The sequence below is a fragment of the Myotis daubentonii genome, chromosome 20 (assembly GCF_963259705.1).
Source record: "Myotis daubentonii chromosome 20, mMyoDau2.1, whole genome shotgun sequence".
NCBI classification, from domain to species: Eukaryota; Metazoa; Chordata; class Mammalia; order Chiroptera; family Vespertilionidae; genus Myotis; species Myotis daubentonii.
This window is the reverse complement of record NC_081859.1, coordinates 6,736,569-6,762,966: the sequence shown is the minus strand read 5'-3', so window position 1 is coordinate 6,762,966 and position 26,398 is coordinate 6,736,569. Positions and strand designations below refer to the sequence as shown.

Sequence of the window (26,398 nt, the reverse complement as noted above, 5' to 3'; positions counted from 1 at the left end):
AAACTGGGCTGTTTCAACATGGAGAATGTCAGCATTATTATCTGGGTAGAGCTACTCCTCCAGGTTAAGTACCGCGCGGTTTGGCTTTTGTGTGTGTGCACGTTATGATTTTTAAGTTAGGTAATGATGTCAAAAATGGGGAGATTATTTCAGAGGCAATAAGTAGTTTATTTATTTTTTAAATCTTTTAAAAAAATTGATTTTAGAGAGAGAGGAAGGGAGAGGGATAGAGAGAGATAAACATTGATTGGCTGCCTCCTGCATGGGAGGAGCCTGTAGTGTGTGCATGTGCCCTGACGAGGAATTGAGCCAGAACCTCGAGTTCATGGATCAGTGCTGCACCACTGAGCCACACTGTCCAGGCAATAAGTTTATCTTTGGATAATAAAGGTATCTTAAATCACTTTAACAAATACATTCTAAATGTCCATGACGTATGTAGAACTCTGTTTGATGCTGGAGAATTTATAAACACCTGTAAGTTCTTATCTCTTATCCTTAAAGACCCTACATCCTATAATTGCTGAATGTAGTGTTGTAGTAGTTCAGATGAGAGAGATATTAGCACAGCACAAAGAGAGTAGAGAAAACTTTATGGACATCCTGAGCTGGGCTGGGACTCGAAGATAAGGAGACATAGCGTAGAGGAGGAAACACCCAGCAGAGGGAGCCTGAGTGAGGTGGGAATTGCAGGGTGTGCTGGAGGGACCAGTTTGGCTGTAGTAGGTGGCACAGGTGCGGGAGTAGGGAAGCCAGATCGGGGCTGGGACTCGGAGGACTTGCGTGCCATCCCGAGGAGACTCTACATCAGGGGTCCTCACACTGCGGCCCGCCGAAAACATTTATCCGGCCCACCGCAGTGTGCATAGGAATTTGTTCATAGTTTTTTTTAAACTATAGTCCGGCCCTCCAATGGTCTGAGGGACAGTGAACTGGCCTCCTGTTTAAAAAGTTTGAGGACCCCTGTTCTACATCTTGTGAAACAGTGAGATTCATTCATTTGTTAACCAACTGAATATTAATTGTGTGCCAAGTGCCAACGAGGCAGAAGAGTCTAGTGGGTAAGGGCAAGGCCCTAGAGCAGCGGTTCTCAACCTGTGGGTCGTGACCCCTTTGGCAGTCGAACGACCCTTTCACAGGGGTCGCCTAAGACCATCCTGCATATCAGATATTTACATGACGATTCATCACAGTAGCAACATGACAGTGATGAAGTAGCAACGAAAATAATTTTATGGTTGGGGGTCACAACATGAGGAACTGTATTTAAAGGGCCAGAAGGTTGAGAACCACTGCCCTAGAGCCTCTAAACTTCCTGCTGGAGTCCTGATCAACTACTTGATGGCTCACTGAGCTTGTGCACACTCTCACCCTCTGGCAGGGCTAGCCCGATCGGTGATGACAGATTTGTCAGATCACCAAGTCATTGATTCTTATCAAATTTTCTAATGTTTAAGGTCTTAATAAGAACATTCATTTTCTGGTTCCTGATCAGAAAATACGTAGAAAACTATTATTACTAACAAAAATTTTAGTATTTCACTTAGTAGTTTTTTCAGTTGAGAACCTTTTAAATGAAGGGTTGTTTTAGATATATATTTTTTTATTTCTTTTGGCTACTGTTAATTTTCAGTTAGATTTAAAATGAAAATAAAAATGAGTTAGAGTTAAGTTTTTAAGTGTAAATTTAAGTAAGTTAAAAATAAAATCCAAAAGCACTCCAAAGAAATCACAGTTAACCAGGACAGTCTTGCCCCCCTCCTGCGGGCCAGGCTGTTCAGGGTTCTGTGTGTGACCGCCCCACCTGTACCACACGGGGTGGGGAATGATTTTCACAGAGACGAGATGAATGATGGCTATTCCTTTGGTCATTGCTGTTGTTTTCTTACTCAGAAAAGGGAGTTTGGAAAGCATTGTGGACAGGCAGCCTTCGCTTCCTCTGCCTGCCTACAGCACACCCAGCTGGGCTAGACCCTGTGTCTGAGAATAGACTGAACGGAGTGGTAGGGCAGGGGAGGTGAAGTCTCTAGGACAGCCTCACAGGACGTCATCTCAGTGTGGCAGACGTGGGGGTATTGAGTGGGTCTCTCCAGATGTCCGCCTTTTTGTTCAAGTTCACTCCTTGGTCTTGGGTTGATGGCGTTTAACATTGGATGTCCCACAGGTACCCTCCAGTACTCGCTGCCTTTTTACCTTGAATTGCCTTTGGGTCTCTGATTTTAGAGACCAAATATGGACAGTTTAGTTCCATATTCAAACTGTGTGGAGAGACTCGTGTCGGAGAGTGGGAAGTGGGTTTGGCCTGAGGACAAGGGACCAGGGCAGGCCCAGGCCTGCTGTGCGCCTTGTTCCTTAGAATTTATGTCCCTTTAGTTGCTGACCGCTGCTTTGCCACGACTGCGTGAAACTTCAGTGTGATGTATGGGTTCCGAAGCGTGCGTTTCAGATGTTAGGAATTGAGCTCTAAATTCACTTGACAGAAACCAGACTCATTGTCCCTCCGAGACCCTTGGTGTAGCAGAATCGGAGCCAGAAGACCTGGGCTGGAAGCCTGGCTCCTCCTCGATTATTTGTGTCACTCTGAGCACGAAATACAGTTTTTCTTAATCTGATTTCTCTTTAATATCAAGGGAGGGATAGTTCTTCCTATCGTTGGTTGTTGCAATGAGACTTGAATAAGAGAGCATTTTATAGCATCCTAAAGAGCTATTTAATGCCAAATGTAAGGGGTGGACTCTGCCTTTGAAGACAGGCAGCGTGTCCCAAGTACCCATGTGCTAAGGATCAGATTTGAGGGCTGTGTGAGGGCAGAACCCTGTTTGCTGCCCTACTGTGTACCCAACATCTTTATAGAACTGTGCTTACACATTTATTTCTAAGTTTAAGAACTTTGCAGCATTTGTGGTCTGTTCACCAGCTTTTCTCAGATGTGTGATTGTCCCTTCCCCATCTCAGAATACATGGTTTAGGAAAGCACAGCGCCCTGTTCTGTAGCTGGACAGATAAGCTACCCCTGTGGGCTAATCCCGAACAGTAAAGAGGCAGGAGAGGCAACAGCAGGGTTCTCTCGAGTTCCCTGTCTGCCTCTGATTAAAATCAACATGATAGATGGGGATCTGGAGGACACAATACTGAAAAGAAAGATGTTTGGCGAGACTCTGTGGACAGACACAGGAATCCAGGCTTAGCAATTGAATGGAGAATCCAGAAAAGGAATTTGGTCTGCGTCCAGGGAAAGATAATGGGGCACATGAGGCTTTACCTTTGACACTCTGTCCCAGCCAGATAGTGTACTTTAAGCTTACACACCTGTAGCGCCCAGGCTGCACACTTTCAAATGCTACCCTGTTGATATTTTAAATATGCAAATCAGCATTCATATACTAATGGATGATAGTTAAGATTTTATGTATTTTAAGACAATGTCCTCTTTTTCAAAAAAATATTTTTATTGATTTCAGAGAGAAAGGGAGAGGAAGAGAGAGATAGAAACATTAATGAGGAGAGAGAATCATTGGCTGCCTCCTGTATACCCATACTGGGGGATCAAGCCCACAACCCAGGCATGTGCCCTCACAGGAAATCAAACTGTGACCTCCGGGTTCATAGGTCAGCACTCAATTAGTCAGAGAAATATATCCTAAAGTTAATTTTTTTGAAAGTGAAGTATTTGACTCTTGGCTCTATTACTCTATTACTCTATCAATCTATGAGCTGAGTGATATTGGGCAAGTTACTCAACCTCTTTTGAATGTTCTTTTTTTATTAGCTATAAAATGAAATAGTATCTTGCAGAGTTGTTGGAATGAAAAATAATATATGTAAGGTACCTAGTACAGTGGCAGGCACATAGTAGGGATTCAATTAATGATGGATTAGTTTTTGATCTTGGTTTCATGTGTAAGTATTTGTATATCATTGGCAATAAGTTTTATAGATATATGAGCATTCCAAATAGAGCCAGTCTTGTGAGTTTCAATATTTTTTTATAGACTAAATACATATTATGTTCCTTCATAGATTCCTGAGGGAGCATATACCATATTCTGTTGAATTATGTGCAGTAACTCAAAAGACATTTATCAGTTGTCAGAAGCAAAATTGTAATTTCACATTTGGAAAGGGTCACTTATTTTTAAATTTTACTTGGGTTATATCTGTATCCTTGACAAGAAAATTAATAGTCTTCGTGAACTAAATTGGAGTAATTTAGGCTATAGGACATACTAATTATATCATATTCTCTCTGTACTGGAGTCCTCATCCCTCTCCACCTTCCCATTCCCTTCCTTACCGTCTCCCTCCATCTTTGATAATACAGACAAATCTGCTAACTGTACCCCAGTAACTGGTCTTTTTTTCTTCTTTTGAGAAATAGAACTCCTAGTCCCTCCCCAGTGTGAGCTAACCCACGGCCACCCAACTACAATGTATCTCCCAGCGACACACACTAAATGGAGCTCCGTGACTCAGTGTGGGACCCTGGGATGGAAAAGGAAGAGACGTGGGCAACTTCTGGGGTCATCTCCTTACACACCAAGTCACTTGCCCTGGAAGTCCTTGTTTCCTTTTCCTCTTTGGCTGGGCAGTGACAAGAATGAAAGCAGCGGTCCTGGGCCCAGAGAGGACACTAAGTGATGGAGATGATGTACCAACCAGCTCTTCTGGGCTCCTTGGAGTAGAGCTCTCTGCCCACCCTAGATCACTCCCCCACCTGCGAACTGTTCTGAGAGAGAGAATTAAACGTCCATCTTAATGACACCCTGGTACTTTTGTATTTGTTTATTGCAGCTATTACAGTTTGTTGCAGTCTACCTAGTGGCCTAAACAAAACTCTGCTGTAAAGAGTTGTGGGTTGCTAGGGGACTGTCAAGGGTGGGGGGGAAAAAAGGACATATATGTAATACCCTTTGTAATACTTTAAGCAATAAAAAAAAAAAGAGTTGTGGGTTGTCTACTGCCTGGGAGAAAATATTTGCAAATCATATACCTGATAAGGAGTTGATATAAAAAGAGACATAAAGAACTCATACAAGCCAATAGCAAAAAACAATTTGATGAAAAAAGGGGCAGGGGATCTGAATACATTTTTCCAAAGATGACTTACAGATGGCCAACTGGTACGCAAGAAGACGCTTCATGTCATTAATCATCAGGGAAGCGCAAATCCAAAGCTAAATGATGTAGCACTTCATATCTGTTAGGATGGCTGTTATCAAAAAGACAAGAAATAGCAAATGTGGACGAGGTGTGGAGGAAAGGGAACACTTGTGCAGTGTTGGTGGGAATGGAAATTGGTTCAGCCACCATGGAAAACAGTATGGAGGTGCTTCAAAAAATTACAAATAGGACTACGATAGGATCTAGTAATTCCACTTCTGGGTATTTATCTGAAAACAAAGACATTAATCGAAAAGACATCTGCACCCCCATGTTTACTGTGGCATTATTTACAATAGCCAAGATATGGAAACAACCTAAATGTTCACTGATGGATGAATGGATGAAGAAGATGACACACACACACACACACACACACACACACACACACACACCACAAAGGCCAAGAAGTGTCAAATCACAAGAGCAACCAAAAAAGAAGAGAAAAACGAAACCATGCTGGGAAGGAAAGATGAGATGATTAGTGGTGGTTGTGGCAACCGAGATGGATCGATGTCGGGGAGGTCTGAACGTGGGTGCTGCCCCACAGAAGAGTCTGCAGCAAAAGCAGCAGCAAAAGCAGATACATGGTGTCACCATCATGGCTGCCTCCGAAGACAGTGGCAGATGCACCCTCCTTGGGGTGTGGTGTTGGGACTGGGAAAGACACCCTGGGAACTGCAGTTGTCCTTAAAGTGCTACCTTTTCACATGCTAAACACTCATCTCGGAATATAGCCCGAATAGCCCATTCGCTGCTCTGTGTTTGCGTATTTAAAATAGCATGCACACATTTGTTTCCCCAGATCTCATATCAGTGGTCCTGACCGGGATTAGCAGGCCTGGTATGTTGAGATTTCCTCTAACTGCTGTTGCTTCCTTTGATACTTTATGTTCGTTCCCAGCAGAAGGAAATACAGCCAAGATATAGTATTACCACCCATTTTACAGGAGTGGGGAAGTCAAGGTGAGGGCTCAGGGCTTCTGCACGGAATGAAGGGGAGGAGGGTTTCAAGTGTCGCTTAGAAGCCAGGAGTTTGGTGTTTTTATAGAGAAAAAGTAAGATGGCTAATTGAGCAGGCTTTCTGAATTTAACTTTTTTAATGCTGGATTCTACACTTAAGTACATTAAATCTTTCAAGTATTATCTATATCGGTACCAGCTAATCTACCTTTCGCTGTGTAATGGATGGCTGAGCCAGCCTCTCCTTTTAAGAAAATCCTTCATGTATTAGGTCGTTAAAACAAATTCTAACATTTGGTGCTCATTAGTGTTGTAACCGAAACAAAAACATTTTAATGGCTGATCCCAGAATATTTTGAAGTTAGTGTAACTTTGCTGGAAAGGTATTTAAGCTACGGTATCAGTTGCAAGTAGGCCATGAGCCAATTTTCAAAGCTGTTTCTAAGTAAGACATTGAGTTTCTCAGAATGCAGAAAACTGCATTATGTGGCACCGTGCCATGACGCAGAGCAACAGAATGAAGCAATTACAATGGGCTTTGTATCGATAATTGTATTTCTAAGTGAGTAGTTTAAGGTATTATGAAACAGAGTTTAGAATAACTCCCCAGTGTGTACAGCAGTTGCTTAATTTTAATTGTAGACCATGAAAGAGTTGTTTTGAATATAAAGAAGGAATAGCCAGATGACAAAAATTCAAACTCAATATTCAAATATTTTCCCCATTTTTTTAATTGGGTTGTCTTGTTATTGAATTTTAAGAGTTCTTTATATGTTCTGGATAGAAGTCCTTTGGTGGCTCTGTATATTTTGAATATTTTCTCCAGTGTATGGCTTGCCTTTTCATTTTCTTGGTGGTGTTTTGGGAGGGCATACATTTTTATTTTGATGTTTAGTTTATCAGTTATTCTTACCTGGTTCATACTTTTTGTACCTTGTCTAAGAAATCTTTGCCCAGCCTAGTTAAGGTCTTAAAGATTTCATCCTAGTTTTTTTGTTTTTGTTTTTGTTTTGTTTTTTTTAGAAATTTTATAATTTTTAGCTTTTACTTTTATGTCTGTAATCCATTTTGAGTTGTTTTTTGTGCATATTGAGTATGGTGTGTGTGTGTGTGTGTGTGTGTGTGTGTGTGTGTGTGTGTGTGGTTAGTAGAAACCCATTGAAAATGTTTGTACGTGGACAAACATTTAGTGACAGTGTAAAGATTGCAACCAAAAGTAAAAACATGGTGTGAGTTGATAATAACCCGAACTAGGAGAGCAGGGAAGAGGAGAGATTTGATGGCATTTTAGAGACAGAATAAATTGGATGGGGAGCGAGCATGAATTGGATGGCGAGCGAAGATGAGGCTAAGGCTTATGGTTCCAGGAAGTAGTATGGTCTGTGGCCAGGACTGGAATATAGGACAAGGAAAAGGAAAAGATTTATGATGAATGGAGAAGAGCTCTGTTCTCACACTCTTGACTCATGTGACAGCAGGGCATTTAGTCCTTGTCCCTATGCACACATGTTGGGGCATGGCCAGATTCTTAGTGAAAACACTTCTTTTTATCAACCCACTGTAACCAGTTTTCTATGTTGTTATATAGTCTCCATTCCGGTATTTTTTTTATAGCTTAACAATATTCTAGTTTTGTAATAAAGCGACGATATATCTGCTATATAAAAGAATTATCTTGTAAAAAGAAATAAATGATGCCACCAAAATGGTTTCCACTGTACTTCCCTCCTATTTCCATCACAGCATAACCACTTAGAAGGATATTCTTTCATTCTTTGTCTAGATATGCAGACATCTCACATCATACTTTTCATGCAAGTAAGATTGTGTTATCCTTATTTGTTTTTTTTTTTTAAATATATTTTTATTGATTTCAGGGAGGAAGGGAGAGGGAGAGAGAGAGAAACATCAGTGATGAGAGCGAATCACTGATCAGCTGCTTCCCGCACGCCCCCTACTGGAGATTGAGCCCGCAACCTGGGCATGTGCCCTTGACCAGAATCTAACCCGGGACCCTTCAGCAGGCTGACACTCTATCCACTGAGCCAAACCAGCTGGGGCTAGACCTCCTAATTTTTATACTGTGCTTATAGAATGGCAAGAGCTGATATTCTTTTTTTTTTTTTAATATATTTTATTGATTTTTTACAGAGAGGAAGGGAGAGAGATAGAGAGTTAGAAACATCGATGAGAGAGAAACATCGATCAGCCGCCTCCTGCACATCTCCCACTGGGGATGTGCCGGCAACCCAGGTACATGCCCTTGACCGGAATCGAACCTGGGACCCCTCAGTCCGCAGGCCGACGCTCCATCCACTGAGCCAAACCGGTTTCGGCTGATATTCTTTATGTATAGATAAATTAGGTGAAGAAATGCAACCAAGATTAGATGACAGTTATTTAGAATTGTAGGCGTTCAAGATTACAGCCTCTTTATAGGCAGAGATTATGTCTTATTTCATTTAACAAGTATTTTTTTTTTCATTTAACAAGTATTTATTGAGCACCGCAGTGTGCCAGTCGCTGAGCATAGAGCAGAACACAACTTCTACCTTGAGCACCTAAACAGCTCATATCTAAATGGGGAAACAGACATATAAAGAAATAAAATATAAACAGTGTGAAAAATACATATGTTTATATACACCAATGTTTTTAGTTGTTTTCTGCTGCTGTGGAAATATTTATATCAGAACAGCACACATTCACTGAGACATTTTCCTAAACATACGGATGGGATGATGAGAATACTTAAATAGTATTTTTATGCTAACTTCCTGGGAGCTATATTTCAAAGTACTTATTTGTCCCCCCACCTCCTACCCTCAAATTCTTATGTGATACCCATCACAAAGAAGGCAAAAGGCCACATTTTTGGAATGCTTCTTTTGTATGTTTTCTGCTTTGCAAGATGTTAACTCTGTATTCCACGTTGCATCCTGAAGAGGCACTGCATACACGCTACATATTAACGAAACGATGGTAGTTTCGGACCTCGTGCTAATATTGTTTTCTCTCACTGCCTCTTCTAGTTCTGTGACTCAAATCATGTAATTAATTTGTATTTTCATAAGGTAAATCAGTGCAGTTTAAAACCCTGGCATCTGTTCTCTATACGTTCCGCACCTGTGACACGATGATTTCAACCACTCACGTATAAAAGAGAAACACATTGTCAAGGGGCAGCCGGCTTTGAAGCATGCGTTCTATTTTTCGCTTGGTAACCATGTGAAAAACACCAATTACTGGAATTCTGAGAAGAATGAAGTTACTTGTAAACCTAGTATTCATACCAAGAAGGCTCTCTAAATCAAAACCATACAGGGATGCAATAGATCAAATCTGTGGAGCATAAACCTTTCAAGATCAATGTCGCTGAAAAAGTATCCGTGATTGGGGAAGGCAGCTTTAACAAAACAGTATTGTTACAAACAAGAAAAGTGAGACAGCTGGCGGCCAGTCCGACAAACACATACCATGCAGGGAAGCCACGCAATTCAGAGACCTCGGTGCGTGATCTGGGTGAAAGCCAGTGGACTGTTACAGGTCATACTTCTTTTCTTTTTTTATAATTTTAACTTAATTTTCAATACATGTTTTTATTGATTTCAGAGAGGAAGTGATAGGGAGAGGGAGATAGAAGCATCAGTGATGAGAGACAGTCATGGATCAGCTGCCTCCTGCACGCCCCCAACTGGGGATTGAGCCTGCAACCCAGGCATGTGCCCTGACCAGGAATCAAAACGTGACCTCCTGGTTCATGAGTCACCGCTCAACCACTGAGCCACACCGGCCAGGCATACAGGCCATATTTCTAGTACATTTTTGTTTTTATTTTAAAGCATATGAAATCTTTTGAATGGAATTTCCAGAAATTAAAAACATACATAAAAGTACCATTTCCGTTGGAATGAAAATCATGACACACAATGTTATATGTCAGTTCCATCTCAACAAAACTGGAAAATAAAATCGTGAGCCTTTCAGATCTTGAGGAGAATAATCTAGATTCTGGTTCAGTGTCTGTTAAGACAGATAATGTATTCTATGCAGCATCACTTTTCATTATTAGAAAATTGTCTTCAGGAAGAGTACAGATATGAGCGGTCTAGAGCTGCGTCTCAGAGTCAGGAAGACAGGCGGTAGAGGGGCATGGCTGTAAGGACTCCGCGGCTGGCGTTGGGATCAAACAGCAAGTCTCTGTTTATTTTTCTTTATTTACTTTTTTTGCAGGTCTCTGTTTAAATCCCAGCCCCGTCACTGGCTAGCCTACTGAACAGCAGACTCAGTCTTTGTGTGCCGGTTTCTTGAGCTGTGGAACATATAAGATAGGTCTTACACACTGACGATGTGTCAGCTTTAATTACATGAAAAATGCTGAGCTTATCATGGGCACATGAGCAGCACTGAGTAAACGCGGGCGGCCAAGGTCAGTGAGAGCAGACCTTCACCCCTCGTGTGCGTTCCCTCCATCTTCCTTTACTCCTCTGCTTGCTTTTATTTTCCCTTTTCTCTTTAGTTTTCTAATCTTCCCACCCTTTCTGTCTTTTAACTCTCTTTTCCCCCAAGTGCTTAATAGCTTTAAGTATTTCCCAATTGCTGTTATTTTGTTTGGCAGGCTCCGTGGCCATCCTTTCCTTTCCCTTCCTAGGCTTGCATCTCTGCCTCGGTGCCTCTTCACCTGAGACCTTTGAATGCCCTTCAGAGCCCTAAAAAACCCCTGACACTGAACACAAAATGGGATGAGGGGAAGGTTCCGTAGTTCTTCCCCTGGTTTCAGAGGATTTCACGCTTTCTCCAAGGTTAAGAACCACTGATCGATGGGCTGTCACTACCCTCCCTCCCAGATGACTTGTTGGGTCTCTTCACCAGTTGCCTCGTTGGTATGAGGGGACCTCTTTAGACTTGGGAAGATCTCACCACTCTGCTATCTAGACTCGGAGAGCATGCGAGATTTGTACCATAGTATTTATTATAAAGGCATTGAATTCCCAGGTAATTCATCAGCTATTGCCGTATTGTGTTGTGCTTCACTATTTGTGTAACAGCTTTGTTTTGCAAAATGTTACTGGTTTTAGAGAAACAACATTATGCATTCCATATGGCCAGCTCCATTTCAACCGAAGTAGATATTTCTCATTGTAATTTCTTTTCCATTTCTGTATGATACAGCCCAGCCAACTTGGAAACAAAGCATCCAATATTTTAGAAATCAGTTGTCTAGTGAGAAACCAATGAATTTGGAATGAGTTATAAATTCATTAGCGAAAATTCCAGATTGACAGCATTTGGGGTTTCTCTGAAGCCTTTGAAGGCAGGCATGTCAACGATAACAAAACAGTAACGTGGACTTTGGGGAGTTTTCTTCGAGTTGGCCAAAGAGCCCAAGTTGTTTTCTTAACTAAAAATCATCATTCACATGAGTCATCCTGACAGCCTGAAAAATTTCAAACTCCTCCAGGAAAAGAAGATACCCAAGAAGCACATTCTTCACACGTCCTACCATGTGCAAGAGTCCAGAGGAGAAAAACATCCCTTTGAAAAGGGCGCTGTTTTCATCTCTGTCCTGATAACTCTGGGCATAAAAATTAAACGCCCATTTTCCAGGGTGTGGATTCCACTGGGGAGTAATCAGACCCAATTACCAAACAGACCCCTTACCTCCTCACCGCCCCCACATACATAAAAAAATACGGGTAGTCAATCCTGCTTACTTAGTGTGTGGAGCTTAGCCAACACAGCAATATATATACATACATACATATACATACATACATATACATACATACATATACATACATATATATATATTTTTTAAATTATTGATTTTTTTTTTGCAGAGAGGAAGGGAGAGGGATAAAGAGTTAGAAACATCGATCAGCTGTCTCCTGCACACTCCCCACTGGGAATGTGCCCGCAACCAAGGTACATGCCCTTGACCAGAATCGGACCTGAGACCCTTCCGTCCACAGGCCGATGCTCTATCCACTGAGCCAAACCAGTTAGGGCACCATATGCATATTTATCAAAAATAAACTGAGTACCTAGCATGTGCTCTGGGTGTACAATGGTGAACATGACACTTGGGGTCCTTGCCCTTGAGAAAAACATAAATACACACACACACACATAAATACGTCTACACACATATGTATATATACATACACATACGTATGCACACGTATAGTGTGTGTGTTTCTGTACAGATAGTGGTAAGTGCAGTGAAGAAACGGATAGGGCCCGAGAAGGGTGCGTTTTCTTTAGAATGCCATCCACACCGGCCAGGGTGGCTCCGTTGGTTTGAGTGTCGTCCCCTGCACCAAGAGGCTGCAGGTTCCTTTCCTGGCCAGGGTATAAGCCCTGGTTGCAGACTCAATCCCCAGTAGGGGGCGTGCAGGAGGCTGCCAATCGATGTTTCTCTCATCATTGATGTTTCTATCTCTCTCTCCCTTTCTCTCTATAATCAAAAACATACATTAGAAAAAAAGACTTTCCTAAGAAGAGAGGGGTCGCTGCCCACCCCCTTTCCTTTATAACTAGGGAGCTACTACTGGAGACAAAGCAAAGCAACAACAACTTGAAAACAGTGAACCAATTCTTGCTTCTGTGCCAGAGGACCTTCCTGAGTAAGGGGGTTAGTGTACCAGGCGGGAGGGTTTCCTTGTATGACAAGGGGCCTCATCAGGACCCTCTCACCGGCTCCCCTATTCTTTCCTCCTACCATCCCTCCTGTGCCCTCTCCTCGTAGACAGGGAAGTGGGGAAAAGAAACAGGACACGAGTCCCACAGCGTATTTCTGTGTGTGTGTATGTGTATTTATGTTTTTCTGTGTGTGTGTGTGTATGTGTATTTATGTTTTTCTGTGTGTGTGTGTGTATGTGTATTTATGTTTTTCTGTGTGTGTGTGTGTATGTGTATTTATGTTTTTCTGTGTGTGTGTGTGTATGTGTATTTATGTTTTTTTCAAGGGCAAGGAATTGCAGAAGACCTGTTAGCAATGGCAGATTTAAGCAATTAATATTCAAAAGCCCTAAAAGTTACGTTCCTAAATCTTCTAACCCAATGGAAAAGTGCATTATGCTCATTAAGAAGGATCTACGGGGAAGTAACCGACACACTGAACTGTTTAGAAAGCAGCATATTTTAGCTAATAATGAGTCTTAACCTTTACAGGGTTAGCACATGGAAATGGTTACTGTGCACCAGCAGATAGAGCCACGACACCATACCTCTTAAGTCAAGGCCTAAGTCTTCATTCATTATGCCAGGGCGCTCTGCCTTTCCCAGTTAATCTCATTCGCCTGCTCGGTGTTTTCCATGCTTAAAGAAACGAAATGTAAAGGGATCGCTGGCTTAATTTTGCCGCGAGAAATGCTTCCTCCCTTTTATTTCTACCCTTGGAAGAGTTTTGACTGTTTCAAGTTTTGCATATGGTTAAGAGGACCCCAGTTTTTAAGCTCCGGAGGTATGCGATTTGAAGGCTCAATACCTAATGTGGCTGGAATTTTTCTCCAATTATAGAAGAGGCAGACCATCATTCTCCAGTTTCCAAAAAGGAATGCAGCTGCTTGCAAGAGGTCTAAACTAACAGGACATTTAATATTTTGAAAAATATGTCCTGGGGGGGAAAGACTTTTCTGTTCAAAAAGATATTAAATTATTTAGCTTGGCAGCTCCAAGATGTGAGTATGTTGAGCCCCGTGGATGTCACTGATGTTTTATCGAGTTCACATGGGAGCATTGAACACTTTATTCTTTATTCACACCGTCTTTTAGTAGATCTCACATTAGACCTTGGGCTGCAACTGCCTGCAGGTCCTGTGATCTGCACGGGCGCATCCTGCTTCCAGGGGATCCGTGTTTAATTTTCCAAATTCCCAGCAAATAGCAGCGCTGCAGCCTAAATCCCTTCACCGAGATTCCTTCCGGCCCAGATGCAACTAATAGTTGCAGGCTGCGTGGCTGTCACTCATGACTAATCCAGGTACGGCTGCTCACTGTTTTTAATTTTCTTGGTCGGGACCTGAAGGCAGGGTTTGCCTTTTTCCCATGAGAAGCCGGTGATCGTGGGCCTGACATTCCAGCAACTGGAGACGGCGGCCTCTCCACACCCACACAGCCCAGCTTTGTTTCAGGGCCGGCATAGACACCAGCTTGGTGATAGACATACTACAGCGGAGGACAGGCGTGTAATAGGGTGTTAAGGACAAGTAAGGATGCATGAGGGATTTCCCCTAAGTTTTTAAAGTTGGTGTCATGGAGAGCAGCCATTTCCTGCCACAAGATACCCATCGATGCCACTTGCCATTTTGGGTCAGAATGTTGAAGTGGGTGGACTGTATGTGTTTATGTTCAGGATAATTCTTGTTATAGAAATCATAGAACAAGACTGGGATGTCCTCAAGGGTAGGGATCTGTGTTCTGCTCGTCTGTGCCCACTGTCTGATGAATAGTAGAATCTTAACTGTTAACTGAATGGCTACATTTATGAATGAAAGAACTAGAATGTTTTGTTTATCACTTTTTAAAAAATATATATTTTATTGACATTTTACAGAGAGGAAGGGAGAGGGATAGAGAGTTAGAAACATCGATGAGAGAGAAACATCCACCAGCTGCCTCCTGCACCCCCCCCACTGGGGATGTGCCCGCAACCAAGGTACATGCCCTTAACTGGAATCAAACCTGGGACCCTTCAGTCCGCAGGCCGACGTTCTATCCACTGAGCCAAACCGATTAGGGCTCTTTATCACTTTTAATATTGATATAAATTCAAACTTAAAGAAGAATTACAAAATTGGTACAAGGAAATGCCATATAGTTATACTGTTTACTGAGATTTACCGATTGCGCACTCAGTTTTAAATGTATGCATAATGGTTTTCTGAACCACTTGAGAATTAGTTGCCAACATTGTGTTCATTTACCCTTATCCACTTCAGTACGTATTTCCTAAGAAGAGCATTCTCTTATAATAAAATACAGTACACTTATCAAAATCTGGAAATTTCACCTTGATATAATACCATTTTCTAGTCCATATGCAAATTTGTCCATTGTCTCAATAATATCTTTTGTAGCTATTTTTTTCTCAGTCCAGTATCCAATCCGGGAGGACACATTCCACTTGATTTTCATGTCTAATTGGCCTCCTTTAGTTTGGAATAGTTCATTAGCCTTTCTTTTTCTTTCTTGACCTGAACATATTTTGAAGGGTAGAGGCAGTTATTTTGTAGAAGAGCCCTCCCTTTGGGTTTGTCTAATCAGGTTGTCATTGGAAGGAAAGCCATGGAAGGGAGGTTGTGCTCTTCTCAGTAGATTATATCAGCAGACACAGGGCATCAGCGTGCAAATATTACTGAGTTTTCACTTGGTTGCATTATATCCACCAGGTTTCTCCACTGTCCAATTACTGCTTCTCCTTTGCAATTAATGTGTAATTTGTGGGGAGACACGTTGGAACTGAAAATGCCTTGTTTCTCATTAAACTTTCACCCCACAGTTGTTGCACCCTCATTCGTTCTTCAACATTCAGTCGTTGGCTTTATGCTCTAAGGAAGCGCTTCCTTTCCCCCTCGTCTTTATTTTTCATTTGCATTAGTTTGAACTCGTAGATTCTTATTTTATTCAAGGAGTTACATTCCATTCTGTCGTTAATTGTTTTGATTCTTGAATGATTCTAGATCTGTCCTGTGGAGCCCCTACCAACTGCTCCTCTGTCCTTGTGATATGTTTTCATCATTCTTGGGGAATTTCTTACTTTCTGGTGTAACAAGATGCCCTAAGTCCTTCCTTGCCCCAGCCCTGGGCTCAGCCTTTTTTAAGGGGCCCTGACTCCCTTTCCTGGTGAATGGTATTTAAAATCAAGATCTGGGTGTGCTCATCGCTCCACTGTACCATTGGTTCTAGAAGCTCTCAGGTCTTCGATCTCTCAGACTGAGCTAGGAAGTGTGTGTGTGTGTGTGTGTGTGTGTGTGTGTGTGTGTGTACATCTGTGTCTACGTCTATGTCTAAATTAAAGTTCTGTGTCTAATTTAAGAGTTCATAGTCATTATTCCATTTGAAATCTAGCACCCCAGGATTTATCGCAGTCCTCCATGTTGATGACTCCCTTCTCCAACAGTGAAAAACTTGGCTTCATGATACTGTTTTATATCCCTAGCATCTTGTCCAGGCCCTGGCAATATGTGATAAATACGTGTTTTAAGGATTGAAATCAGGGGTGGGGAACCTTTTTTTCTGCCAAGGGCCATTTGGATATTTATAACTTCATTCGTGAGCCATACAAAATGATCAACTTAAATATTAGCCTGCTGTATTTGGTCAAAGTTTTTTTAAAAAAATATATTTTATTGATTTTTTTACAGAGAGGAAGGGAGAGGGATAGAGAGTTAGAAACATCAATGAGAGCTAGACAATTGATCAGCTGCCTCCTGCACCCCCCCCCACTGGGGATGTGCCCGCAACCAAGGTGCATGCCCTTGACTGGAATCGAACCTGGGACCCTTCAATCCGCAGGCTGATGCTCTATCCACTGAGCCAAACCGGTTAGGGCGATTTGGTCAAACTTTTAATGAACCCACCCTTAATGCCTTGGCAGGGCCAGACCAAATGATTTCACGGGCCCTATATGGCCCGTGAGCCAGACGTTCCCACCCCTGATTTAAATGAAAGAGTAAATAAGACAGTCATGGAGTTATCTCTATAAATAGCCGCACTGCTGTGACCAATGCCTATAGCCTGACTTAGATGTTGAATAAAACTTTGGCAAACAAATGGTTCTCTCCAACATCTTCATTTTATACTTTTGAACCAGATGAAACATGACTCCATATGAGTACTCTGGTGTGTGCATTTTTTTTTTTTTTACCATTTAAATCATGAAACCAGATAAATTATTCAATGAATATGAAGTCTTTTTTGCAATAAGAAAAATTAGTAAATAAACTTGCAACATAAATAAGAAAAATAGTTCCTTTGTTTTGCTCAAAAGAAACCCCTGGAAGTGGGCAGCGCCATTGAACAGGTTTCAGTATTTCTAATTATAAAACTTGCAGCCAGCAGAGTCTGTCTGGCACATTTTTCACATTTGTCAGCCCTGGCGATGTGAAATATGTTCTTCATCTGAATTCTCTTCCTCTCCCCCCTGCTGTCAAGGCAGAAAGAATTTCCACTTCCCTGCTGCTTATTATTAAGCTCTTCTAAGCAAGGATGCTTGAAGATAACTTATGAGCCTGGGACTGGAAATTTCTGATAACCTTAAGACTCATGGCCAAATCATATGATTAACTTGGTGAGGAATCTGGGGGAAAGCAGTGGGGTTTCATTCACCTATGCCCTCAAATGTTAGAGATTTACAATTCAGGGCAGCCATTCACGATGTTACTTCTTGAAATGGGTCCCCCCCCCTCCCGCCCCCTCCCGCGCCCACCCCGCCTTAAACCCCAGGAAATGTGGTCTATTTTTCTCTCTGATGTAATTAAAACGAACAGCTTCTTGCTCATAAACTCTTAGTTTATTCTTAGAAACTTGCTTAAAAACTAGTTGCTTTTTCTGTTGACCTAAAGAATGTTCCATATAGCATATGCATTGTAACTTCTAATACAGCATTCCAAGAAACAAGGTATTTTACTAAACATAGAACAAAGTCTTCAGTTCAGGAAGACTTTTCCACAAAATTGGCTTGGGATTAATTTTTGTTTGAAAGAAGTTTTCCTGCAACATAGCTTCTTTAGCCCTTTATGGGAACATCTATTGAAAAATGTTCCCCCACGCTTACAGGGGCAGTGCCAGGAGTCTGCATCTCTCACAACGAATAGAAAAATCACGACATTTAAAGCACTTCAGTCTTGAAAGCCTTTTCTATTTAAAGAAAAAGACCAAAAAAAGTATCACTTTACATTCATCATCTTTTTTTCCACGATTAAATGATTGAAAGCGAAGTTTTATGGCTTCATATCTTTTAAGTATAGACATATAAAGCTAAAATCCCCAAATTGTTACTTAAAAAATACTTAGGGAGTAGTAGTGTTGTTATATCAGATTCCCTGATGCCAATTTTGTTTTATTGCTCCAGCATCAGCCTATGTTACTGATTTTTCTCACACACACACACACACACACACGGTATTAACTAGTAAAGGCAGCTATACTTGCCAAATTTCTAAAAAGGTCTCTGTACTTTTAGCCGAAGTTCTGTGTTTGTTCCTGTTTGAATTTTCACTTAAGGGCCCCCTGTTGTGTTTTATGATAATTCAGTATTTTCTTTGAGGAGTACAGACATCCCAGGAACATAACCCACAGGAGATGTAGTAGTCCTTCCTGTATATTCATATGTGAGTGACATGTTTATATGTAGTTGAATGAGCATCATGGAGGGATAACTAGGCCGTTAGCATTCATTATCTCATGGAGTGGGATTGAGAAGGATTATTAACTATCATTATATTCTTCTTATTTTTTTAAAAAAATATATTTTATTGATTTTTTTTTTTTACAGAGAGGAAGGGAGCGGGATAGAGAGTTAGAAACATTGATGAGAGAGAAACACTGATAAGCTGCCTCCTGCACACTCCCCACTGGGGATGTGTCCACAACCAAAGTACATGCCCTTGACTGGAATCGAACCTGGGACCCTTGAGTCCACAGGCCGATGCTCTATCCACTGAGCCAAACCGGTTAGGGCTCATTATATTATTCAATTTGTTAGAGGAAGCATCTATCACTTTTGATAGTAAAGAAATCTAATAAATAGAAATTGAAATCAATCCATAGCTTTGTGTATTTAGGATTCTTTTTTAAGAAACTTAAAACAGTGAAGTCAGGTAATAGATTTTTTTCGTAGAAGAAAAATACAGATTATCTGGCTACTGATTGGCTCAACCCTAGTATTTCTAATACCTTCACATTCTTCAGTAGCAACATCTATACAAAAAGTTACATCTCGAAGATAATTTTTAGATATGTTTCCTTAAGATCCAACTTTTCTAATGCTCATATTCTTGATTCACATAATGTTAAACATTTTTCATCTTAGTTTATTTCAGAAATCTTTTGTATTTAGCAATAAATTGATTAAACTAGTATATTCACCAATGAAAGATGAATATTGTTTCCATGTGAAACCAAGGCTAATAAATTCTCAAAGCGCCCTTTATTTAATTAAGACTCAACCTTCTTTTGCCAAGAAATGAATTGCTTGGTGTAATTACAGTCTTCTTTTTAAAAGGGAACAAAATTAATTCTCTGCATTTTGTGAATTTTCGTAAGTTTTCTAAGGCTCTGAGCCTTCAGTAATTCCAAATAAGTGTAAATGCCCTTGTAATTTTCCAACATTAGAGGAGCCTCAGGCCCTAAGAGGTGGTTTGTTTGTTTTAAATCACAGGTACTAATAAAAGAAAAAATATTTTTGAATGTAAATATTTACTGGGAGTTTCTTAACCATAGGCTTCACATAGCACTAACAAAGCAGCTCTTCACATAAAATATAAAAATTAGTCAGTTGAAAACGTCAGAAAAATGTCAGTAACAATTTGAGTGTATTTGGGATTGAGAAAACAAAATACTAATCCTTTTCTTAGTTAAGGTTTGTGTGTTACATATAATCAGTTGCTCTTGTAGCAAGCTTTTATTTTTTTCATTAAAGTAGCACCAAATTAATATCTTTTAAAGACCATGAGATTATAATCAAGATCTGATTCAAGCACTACATTTTTTTTTATTAATCCTCACCTGAGGATATTTTTCCATTGCTTTTAGATAGAGTGGAAGGGAGGGGGGTGGAGTGGGTGGGGAAGAGAGAGAGAGGAACATCAATGTGAAAGAGACACATCTATTGGTTGCCTCCCTGCAAGCACTACGTTTTAACAGGGTAATTCTTTCTCTCTGAGGAGCTAGCAACGCTTGTAAAAACCATGACCATTTGGTCTAATAGCTCATGATAGTTTTAAGGATTAGTTGATTCAGGCTATAAGAGAACAAGATAAATTATACATGATGAAACAACTATAAAGAAAAATAGAGGGATCCTATCTTCTCCTTGATCTTTTCTATATTCTGAGAGATGTAACTTACAACTGAATATGCATAGTAGCTTTTCAAATGAAACTATTAAGGTTAAGCCTGCATGAAGAATTCTGATACTATTACTATAGCTCTAAATGAAAATGAGATGATTATCAGGTCAAAGGAAATCAGTAGTTTCCTAGTTTTTGGAGAGGGTAAAGTGAAAATAGACAGTGAGAGAGCATTGGGGGCTGATAATGGGATGGGACTGTGGATCCTTTAGCTTGGGCCTTACATTCATGGAGGGCCTTAAATTTAAACTTTTAATATTATCCCTAATTAAGGTTTATTTACAGTTGTATATTTTTTGTTTTCTTTTTTTGCCTCTGTGTTAACTATAAAATGTACTATGAATTATTCTAATTATAAAATGTACCATGAATTATTCTAACTATTTTGGCTTTTTTCTTTCCTTTTCGACATGCTAGGAGCCTAGAAAGAATGGAAATGACGGGAGCATCTCTTGACCTCTTCGAGGAGCAGAATATTTTAGGTAGGAAATAGCATCAGAAAACACTAACTAGATGCCTGCTATAAGGTATTCAAATGAAAAGTGTTGGATGTCGCTGTTGTACTTTAAGATACGTATTGCTTCTGAAGTTTGCCCGGAAGGGAAAAATATGTGAAAACATCCAGGCAAATTCTGAAAAGGAAGTTCCTAAGGGAAACTTGATGTAGCAGATAGCAAAATGGGGTAACATACCTACCTCTTAGGGTTGTCATGACAACGAAAAGGTATTGTTCAGTTAAAATCCTTGGGAGAGCCCTAGACGGCTTGGCTCAGTAGATAGAGCGTCCGCCTGCGGACTGAGGGGCCCCGGGTTCAATTCTGGCCAAGGGCACATGCCTGGGTTGCAGGCTCGATCCCCAGTGGGGGGTGTGCAGGAGGCAGCCAATCAGTGATTCTCTCTCATCATTGATGTTTCTATCTCTCTCTCCTTCTCTGAAATCAATAAAGAAATATTTAAAAAAAAATCCTTGGAAGAGCATCTGACAGGGAACAATTTTTTCTCTTTTTGAGCATGCAGTATTTTTCCTTTATTCAGAATGGGCAGATTTTTCTAGCAGTCCCCACACACATGTAGTAATAGTGTAAGACACGCATGGGAGTGCGAGCCCCCAATTCAGGGCAGCGGTGACCTCCTTGGAGGGGGGGAGGGAATAGGATCCAGGATGTTCCACTTGGCTTGTGGCGTCAAGGGGCCCCCGCTTGCCTTGTAATACTTGATTTTTTTAAAAAGGCAAAACTTAAAGATTTTTCTAAGCTGGAAAGCAAGTCCATGGATCATCATTACTCAAACCCAACAGCACAGGGTTCTTTCTAACATCTCTCCTTTTCTTATTTGTAACTTTTCCCCCAGCATGAGAGAAAAGAACCTGGCTCGCATTATCTCTAATATGCTTACTTAACTCATTCAAACCTAGTAGAAGATAAAGCAGTGGTTCTAACTGGGGGCAGTTTTGTCTCCCAGGGGACGTTTCTGGCATTGGCTGGAGATGTTTTTGGTTGTCCTCAATGTCCTACAGTGCACAGGCAGCCTCCAGAAGAAAGAGGGACATAGTCCAAAATGCCAGGAGTGCCAAGGTTGAGAAAGAAACCTTGACACAAAGTCGTCTCACTAGCCGGTCCTCCCGTGACAAATAAATGTACTAACTCCAATATAATATTTGTGTACAGGTCTTTCTTTAGTCTTACAGTATTTACTCAAAACAGTGTTGTCCATGTTTATTAGGGTCAGTTCTTTCCCCCTCCAACATACTTAGGTGATTGACGATATAGTCAGGATCATCTGTTACTGTGTTTATTTCAGTTTGGCTTGTGGCATCAAGGGGCCCCCACTTGCCTTGTAATACTTGATTTTTTTAAAAAGGCAAAACTTAAAGATTTTTCTAAGCTGGAAAGCAAGTCCATGGATACTCATTACTCAAACCCAACAGCACAGGGTTCTTTCTAACATCTCTCCTTTTCTTATTTGTAACTTTTCCCCCAGCATGAGAGAAAAGAACCTGGCTCACATTATCTCTAATATGCTTACTTAACTCATTCAAGTCTTATTTATTTGTTATTGTGTGAGTGTGTGGAACATGATTCTAAGAGTCAGAGCAGGACAAAAGGGACACAGAGAAGTGGGGGAAATGGTTAAAAGTTCTCCACGTGATTCTGATGTTTACCTGTTTTCAGAACCACTGGTCTAGCTCATGGGCTTTGAAGTGAGACCTGAATGTAACTCCGGTTTCCTACCAGGTATGTGATGGTGGGTAAGTTACTTGCCCTCCCTCAGCCTCCGACTCCTACTCCTAAGGATTGATGTGAGGATGTAGAATATATATGCGGTGTTCATCATAGTGCCAGCCCGAAGGGGGGCCCCAGATGATCGCTTTTCAATTCTTCCACGTACCCTTTTAGCAAATATTGTGTTGCTACTCTGTTCTGAGGCACTGCACTTTGTCCTAACATGGTTCATGCCTTTGAGTAGTTCACATTTTAGGGGGCTTATAGCGGTTTTGCAGAAAATGCAGTGACTATTTCTTACATTGACGTGCAATATAAGAGGTTCAGATAGTCACGATTTTCTGGAACCTTTTCCCTAGAAAGCCTCACTAATGCAGACTGTGCACGTATCATGTGAACTATCAAGGTAAAAAAATACAGATAAATAGATAGTTATGTGTCTCTGCCTCTCTCAAATGTAAGTCATTTCAGGCTTTTAAAAATGGATATCAAACCACGTGAAGTTGAATTCTCAGGAGTGAATGCCTGCCGATAGGTGTTCAGTGTTCTCAGGTATGAGACATTTAAACGGTTTTATTAAGTCTGTGTAGAATGTCTACACATCATCCGGGGATCTCGTTAGAAAGCAGACTCAGTCAATAGTGTGGGGTGGGGCCTGGGAACCCGCATTTCTAACAAGCTCCCAGCAGCTGCAGCTGGTTGAGGTCGCGCTTTGAGTAGTAAGGGTTTATTGCACTGACTTTGAAAGCATGCTTTCTGGCTTTGAATCCCAGTTCTTCAACGTATCAGATGTGAGTCTGCTGTGAGGGACTGTTTTCACTCTATGTGTATATGGTACCTCGAGGTATTAGCTGTCGATGTCACCCCTTTATAACATTTGAACATTTAACAAAAAATGTTTTCAGCCAAAATCGGTTTGGCTCAGTGGATGGAGCGTCGGCCTGCGGACTGAGGGGTCCCGGGTTCGATTCCGGTCAAGGGCATGTACCTCGGTTGCAGGCACATCCCCAGTGGGAGATGTGCGGAAGGCAGCTGATCGATGTTTCTCTCTCATCAATGTTTCTAGCTCTCTATCTCTCTCCCTTCCTCTCTGTAAAAAATAATAAAATATATTTTAAAAAAATGTTTTCATTGATTTTAGAGAGGAAAGGAGAGGGAGACAGGGATAGAAACATCGATGAGAGAGAAACATCCATGTTGATCGGCTGCCTCCCGCACGCCCCCTGCCAGGGATGGAGCCTGCGACCCAGGCATGTTCCCCTGACCAGGCATGGAACCGGCAGCCTCCCAGCACATGGGTTGATGCTCAACCACTGAGCCACACTGGCTGGGCACATTTGAACATTTTAAATTAACACTCAGCACAGAAGATAAACCTCTAACAACTGATGGGTAGAACCGAAACACAGTGTCCTGAGAAGGCAGCTAAAGAGTCTCCTTTCACTTGGAGCCGCGTGTTATCTGTGAGGGTTCTTTCTCCCACTAAACCAGCGATGGCGAACCTTTTGAGCTCTGCGCATCAGCATTTTGAAAAACCCTAACTTAACTCTGGTGCCTTGTCACATATAGAAATTTTTTGATATTTGCAACCATAGTAAAACAAAGATGTATATTTTTGATATTTATTTTATATATTTAAATGCCATTTAACAAAGAAAAATCAACCAAAAAAATGAGTTCGTGTGTTGCCTCTGACACGCGAGTCATAGGTTCGCCATCACCGCACTAAGCCAAGTACCTGAAGAAACCGAAGTTAGAACCAGACTCGCAAATCACTTCACCACAAGGGGTTAAATGGAGATTGAAAAGCACACACACGTATAACAACACTGTTCTCACTGTTAACATATTAATAATCAAATAGTTTTAATGAAATAATTTTTGAACTATTAATAAATGGAAACTTTAATATATTATTTACTTCATCAGTCCTTTTAAAATTTCTAATATGTGTGTGTTTGCATTTGCCTAATTTCTTGGTATAGAAATACATTTCTATGATTTACATTCCACACTGGGGGTATGGGTTACTTTGCTCATGAGGGTGGGAGAAAAAGGTGGTGCTTCTACTGCCGTTGGCACAGAGAAGAGGGCTTTGTTCTGAAAAAAATAATGGAGGGCGGCGTTAATAGCTGTGGGAGGAAGGGCTTGCGGAGAAAGACCTCTCAGTGTTCCGTCTCCAGCTCAGATCACATTGCTGATACGCACATTCCTTCTCTATCCCTCCTCTCTGTTTTCCCGATGCTGAGGGCAGAGAGCTAGGCGTGGGGACCCAGGATAGTGAGTGCTGGGGGGACAGGAGACAGGAAGCAGAGCCATATTCGGAGGTTTATCAGATAACACACAGGAGCAGCTACCACACCTGATGGCCTGCTGTTAGATCCAGGTATGCGTGCATTCAAAAATGTTTATTGAGCACCTACTGTGCGCTTAAAAATTACATTGAAAAGACCACAGAGCCTCCAAACGTGTTTTCAGACAAAGCCGGCTCCAGTGGCTGTCTGAAGACGTATAGATGGCTCTGGTGGCTGATACCTGCATTTCTTCCTTAAGGAGGATTAACTTAGTGCAGGAGACAACCAGCCCCACTGTGGCTGGCTGGGGGCCAGCTCTTTGAAGTTCCTTCCTCACACAGACTAACCCTGTCAATCCCAAAGGCAGAGGAAGCTGGCCTGCACTTTGATGTCAGGACGGCTCTGAGAGACCATCTTAGGTTGCGCTGCCTTTGAAGCAGGGACTCAAGGCAATCTTTGCTTACACGGGGCCAATCATTTGACCTAGAAAGCCTAGAAAGAAAAACGCTTTGCCAAAAGGGACTTGGAAATAGCTACAAGTGATTGGAAACATCACGTCTCTACGGAGAGCTTCCAGAGAGATCAGTTGGAGTTAATCTGGTTTACCTAAAGGCGGAGGATTAGTTGTTCAAAATGATTCCTTATGGGTATTTGCAGGTCGATGGAGTGTGTCTCTGAATTCTTGGGGCAGCGGCTGCTTAACTGCAGACATTTCTGGGAAGAGCCAGTTTATCACTAAATGCACAACAATCCATAAACACAAAGTGTGCGGTTGAGATGTTTTTAAAAGCCAGCTCTAAAGGGTTTGGAGTGGGGAAAACAGCCCCAGAAGCCGAAGGATCGGTTTCAGCGATAGCACCTTATCAGGTTTCTCCTGATGCCAGGTCAATGGGAACCGGGAGCCGAAAGCTGGAGCGGGTTACCCACGTGAACCTTGGAGTGTTGCTTGGTAAGACAGGCGCGTTGTTGAAATATTTGTTTGAATACCTGAACTGCAAGCCCTTCTCTTCCTGGCTCTTGTCATCCTAGGGGCTGGCTGCCCCCAGCATCTGGACATTTCCCAGGCAGCTGCCATTCAGAGAAACTTGTCCAGGTGTCTTCTGCTCCCACTGCTCTTCAGTTCATAGCCAAAACACTTGTTAGTTTCAAGCGTGATAGTTGCCTGAACTAGGTAATCATTTATCAATGCCATATTGTCTTTTTGAAATTTAATCTTGTTTTATTCATCTATCTATTTATTTATTTGTTCAATTTATTTAAACAAAAAAAAAAGTTCTCCCACTGTACCCCCCCGCCTCTGGCAACCACGAACCTGTCCTCTGTATCTTATTTATGCGTGGATTATTTATTTAGATTTTTAAGTTCACATACAACAGAGATCATGTGGTATTTGTATTTGTCTAACTTATTTCACTTAGTGTGAGGCCTTCAAGTTCCATCCATGTTGTCACAAATGGAAAGATTTTATTCTTTTTTTATGGCTGAATAATATTCCATTGTATGAGTGTGTGTATACATACTTACCACAGTGTTTTTATCCACTCATCCACTGATGGACATTTACATTGTTTCTATATTTACTATAAATGATGCTGCAGTGAACATGGGGTCCATATATCTCTTTTAGTTAGTATTTTCATTTTCTTTGGGTCAGTACCCAGAAGTGCAATTGCTGGACCGTATG

The 26,398-nt window shown here is 41.3% G+C and overlaps 1 protein-coding gene across 9 annotated transcripts in view; it reads left to right on the top strand.

Moving 5' to 3' along the window:
• Positions 1-26,398, top strand: part of DISP1 (dispatched RND transporter family member 1) — a 116,696-nt gene that overhangs the window by 10,921 nt on the left and 79,377 nt on the right. The window contains exons 2-4 of one of the 9 annotated variants that reach the window (XM_059677512.1): positions 10,357-10,552; positions 20,616-20,680; positions 22,370-22,432. The exons of 1 other annotated variant lie outside the window; for it this stretch is intronic. In XM_059677512.1, the coding sequence (XP_059533495.1) occupies positions 22,387-22,432 (46 nt within the window). In that variant the 5' untranslated portion in view covers positions 10,357-10,552; positions 20,616-20,680; positions 22,370-22,386. Of the gene's footprint in view, positions 1-10,356; positions 10,553-13,914; positions 14,108-20,615; positions 20,681-22,369; positions 22,447-26,398 lie in introns of those variants that run through there. 7 more of the 9 variants (XM_059677514.1, XM_059677516.1, XM_059677510.1 and 4 more) reach the window with 7 other exon arrangements.